Here is a 4,472-nt window from a genome sequence, read left to right on the forward strand (position 1 = left end):
ACAGGCCTATTAGCCTTGTTGGTGCGGTGAACAAGGTGATCTCAAAGGTTCTTGCGAATAGGCTTAAGAAAGTTTCCGGGTCGGTTATTTCGGACTCTCAATCGGCTTTTTTGGGTGGTAGATTCATCCTTGACGGTCCTCTTATTATCAACGAGGTGTGTTCGTGGGTGAAAAAGCAGAAGAAAAAAAGCCTTTCTTCTCAAAATTGACTTCGAGAATGCTTACGATAATATCAACTGGGGTTTTGTGGTGGATATTCTCTGTCAAATGGGCTTTGGATCTAAGTGGTGTTCTTGGGTGTGGGGTATCCTGGCGTCTGCTCGGGCGTCCGTTCTGGTTAATGGGGCCCCCACGTTCGATTTTAAGTGTGGCAAAGGGATGAGGCAGGGAGATCCTATCTCCCCGTTCTTGTTCGTGGTGGTTATGGAGGCGTTGTCTTGCCTTCTAGATAAAGCTAAAGAGGATGGTATTTTTTCCGGCTTACAGCTTCCTAACGGGGGCCCGGTCCTCTCTCATCTTTTTTTCGCTGATGATGCGCTCATTATTGGGGACTGGTTGGAAGATAATGCTTTAAATGTTATCAGAATCTTAAGATGCTTTTATATGTGCTCTGGCCTCAGTATCAATTTGGGTAAGTCTGGCTTGTTCGGGTTAGGGGTTGATAGCGAGGAGGTTGGGCTTCTAGCGGATATCATTGGGTGTAAACAAGAGTCTCTTCCTTTCAAGTATCTCGGGCTTAAGGTTGGATCTAATATGAATCGTATCAGTAATTGGGAGGCTGTTTTTGAGACTTTTAGTTCTAGACTTGCTCTTTGGAAGTCCGCTCTCTTGTCTATTGGAGGAAGAATTACTATTATTCGTTCGGTTCTTCAAAGCCTACCGAGTTACTATTTTTCGTTTTACAAGGCCCCCGTGAAGGTGATTAAGGCTCTTGAAGGTATGATCCAAAAATTTCTTTGGGGCGGTTCGGAAGATGTGAGGAAAACTCACTGGGTGGCCTGGGAGACCGTCACGCTGCCTAAAAAATCAGGATGGTTGGGGTTAGTAAATTGCAAAATATGAATATCGCTCTCTTATGCAAGTGGGGTTGGCGATTTAAGAAAGAAGGCAATAATCTTTGGGTTAAGGTGGTGGATGCTCTTCACTCGAATAGGTCGGGTTGGTCGTTTCTTCCGTTAAAGAAGTCTCTTGGTGGTGTTTGGGCGAGTATTGTTTCCGTGATCAGTAGACCTTTGTCGCGTCGCCCTCGGCTTCGGAATTTCTTTAAGGGATGTGTTGGAGATGGTGAGAATATTCTCTTTTGGCTTGACCCGTGGTTGAGAGACGTTCCGTTGATGGAGGTCTTCCCTAATTTATTCAAGCTGGAGACCGTTAAAAATTGTTCGGTTAAGGACCGATTGTCCGGAATGTGGCTATGGAAACATGATCCTGAGTTGGAAGACGAAGTTATCGAGCTGGTTGCTCTTAATTCTGAGGTAGCGGCTATCTCGATGCGGGATTCGAAGGATGATTGGAAATGGCTGCCTGACCGCTCGGGTGTGTTTTCTGTCCGATCTGTTAGAAAGCTCCTTGTGGCTGCGGAGGTAGATGTCAACAGGTTCGTTATCGATTGGTGCAGTTGGGTCCCCATAAAATGTAATGTTTTTGTTTGGAGGGTGGGCTTAAACCGTATCCCAACAGCCGATGCTTTGCGAAAGAGGGGTATCCATGTTGGCGAAGGGGTCTGTCCGTTACGCAAGTCAGGCGATGAATCTGTGGAGCATTTATTCACTTCTTGTGCCGTGGCCGTCATTCTCTGGCAGAAAGTTTCTCGGTGGTGTGGGCTGCCTCCCATCTTTGCGTTCTCCGTTTTCGACCTTCTGGATATTCATAAAGACAGGAACATCAGTCCTGGGATTAAGCATGTGGTGCAAGGTGTGTTGTTTACTTCCATTTGGTGTCTGTGGCTTGCTCGTAATAGAGCGGTTTTTTCGAACGTTGATGTTAAGGTTGATAGCGTTTTCAGCGATGTTAGATCGTTAGGATTCTTGTGGTATAAGCATAGACGTAAGGGTATAGTGACCTCTTGGTCGGATTGGTGTAAATTTGTAAATTTGTAGCTTTTTTGGTTTGGTGCCTGTCCTAGTTGGCCAGTCCCACCTCTACTCTTCACAGAGACCCGGGTTCGAGTCCAGGCAGGGGGTATTCTACCACCTTCTTCCCAGAGGGAAACAGACTCAGCTCGGGATGGGGTATTCACTGCCAGGCAGCATTGGGACGTTGCTAGCTTGTGGAGTGGGATCACTCCAGCGGCCGGGAGGTCCGTGCAATAACCCCCCCCCCCCCCCCCCAATTAGCACACTCTGTGCTCATAGCTTATTAACAAGTTTTTAACAAAAGATCATACACTAGACTAGATTTTACTAAGTCATAAGCACCTATACTTACACTATAGATACTTATGACTGGGGGCTGATGATGTGGGCACCCAGAAACTCCCACTGAGCGGAGTTGGAAGGCACAAGCCAGAAGCATCAAACAGGAATACAAGTGACTAGCAACTGGAAGCTCTGTTACTCTACACATCTCAAGTTCCAAGACTACAAAGTCAACTAGATATGACTTTAACCAAAAGCGTGTAAACTGTCACTGAGACACACAGACTCGGACTTTCATTAAAGAGGCAAGGCAACCTGCATAAGTTACACCTAAAACTATAATACTTACCCAATTGGAAAGATGAGTTGTACAGGAGGCTTCCCCAAGGGAAGAAAGCTCTCCCTAAATAAAGTGGACTTCACACAACTCTCAAAGGTATTCAATTTGTTACTCTCTCACTAGAACCCTCCACTCTTATTTCCTCTCAACGCAGGAGGCCACGTCATTTGGTAAGGCTAACAGTGCTTCTTTGTCTACAAATATCTGAGGAAGCTTCTAGTTGAGGCGAATCCAGGACCTTCTAACCAGCCAAATTCTTTTTGTTTTAACAATATACAACTTCTAATAACTAATAAATTACACCAAATTATCACCTTGCTTGGAATTGAACCCAGGACCTCTCACTAAGAGGCAAAAGTCTCTACCAAATGAGCTAGCCCACACTAAGGTGGCGGTTTGTTTAGGTTTTTTAGTTTGTACATTGTGGGTGCCCTAGGTACTCCAATTTGTTGAAAAAAAACTATATTATTATTATTATTATTATTATTATTATTAATAAGTAATAACATTTATAATTATTTTTTTTATTATTGTCATAACTACAAAATCGGAGATATAAAATTTTCTTTAGAGAAAATAAAAAACAAGAAATTATGAAAAAAAAAAAACTATTTACTTTATGAATAAATTGAATACGAATATCATTATGTATTACTCAAAACATGATTTCTATGATGAAGCACTTCTAATAGTGGTGGGTGTCGGTGGTTCCACCATGCTTCTTCTTCTAGTGGCCATGGCTCGAATGTAGCAAACAATCGACACCACATGCCATAACCAACCCTCCAAGGATCACCCCACCACCAGCAATGGACTTATCAACTGAATTTGATCTGTTGTGGTGGTGGTGGTGCTTCTCTAGGTACATTCCATCCTCCTCTTCCGCCATACTCCCACTATTCTCTTCATGCTCACTTGATGGTCCAGTGGTAGGTGGTTCTGATTTGATTACATGGTGTTTACCAAGTTTCCGAATTTTGGGTGCTTCAGCTATATTTCTATTGTTCAAAGGACTAAAAGCAGGCGCCTCAAGCGTAGGCTCGGTCCCTGAATATCCTGCTGAGGTAGTTAGAAATGTGTGTGCTAAGATCAAGAAAAAAAGAACAAATCGAGCCATTGTTTGCAATGTTATCAAAGGCATGAAATGATTGTATATAGTGGCTTTTTGGTGTGTGGTGTGGGAGTACATATATAGGGTAGCATGGCTTCACATGATCACGGCTGTGAGAGAAATTTCTTTTGGTTCCATTTGATTATGTCAACGCCTCGGTGATGGAAATTTCCTTTTGTTTGGTTTACTTTAATTTCTTATTATAATGTACAAATTAAACTTGTAAACTAACAATATACTATAGTATTTGTGAATAGATTAAATGGTTTTGAAATATATGCATATTGTTTGTAGAAAATTGACAAGTTTACACGTGAAAGGAATAATCAATAGCTTGGAATACAACTGTTAGGCTACTGGGTATGGGGACCGTCCTCGGAGCGTCGAGGATCGGCGCCGCCCAGCACACCATGCCGCCCCCTCCGTCCCCGTCTTCAACGTCGGCATCTTGACGTTTGAGACGGTCCACTAAAAGACAAATTTTTGTGAGGAACGATAATTAAACAGATTAAAAAAAATAGAAGATTAAAAATTCAAAAAAAATTACACTAACATTTAACAAAAACTGCCATTGTTGAGGATGAGGATAGAGTTGGCGGTTGTGCAGAAGAGGAACAATAAACCCTAGGGGATGATTGATTACATTTTATTTGGTTTACATTTT

General features: G+C 42.7%; 1 protein-coding gene across 1 annotated transcript; it reads left to right on the plus strand.

The window, feature by feature from the left end:
* The first annotated feature begins 267 nt into the window (after positions 1-267).
* LOC110944705 lies at positions 268-1,062 on the plus strand. Its single transcript, XM_022186352.1, has one exon. It carries the CDS (start codon positions 268-270, stop codon positions 1,060-1,062), a length of 795 nt encoding a protein of 264 aa, XP_022042044.1.
* The last annotated feature ends 3,410 nt before the right edge of the window (positions 1,063-4,472 follow it).

The sequence above is a fragment of the Helianthus annuus genome, chromosome 6 (genome assembly GCF_002127325.2).
Source record: "Helianthus annuus cultivar XRQ/B chromosome 6, HanXRQr2.0-SUNRISE, whole genome shotgun sequence".
Classification (NCBI taxonomy): domain Eukaryota; kingdom Viridiplantae; phylum Streptophyta; class Magnoliopsida; order Asterales; family Asteraceae; genus Helianthus; species Helianthus annuus.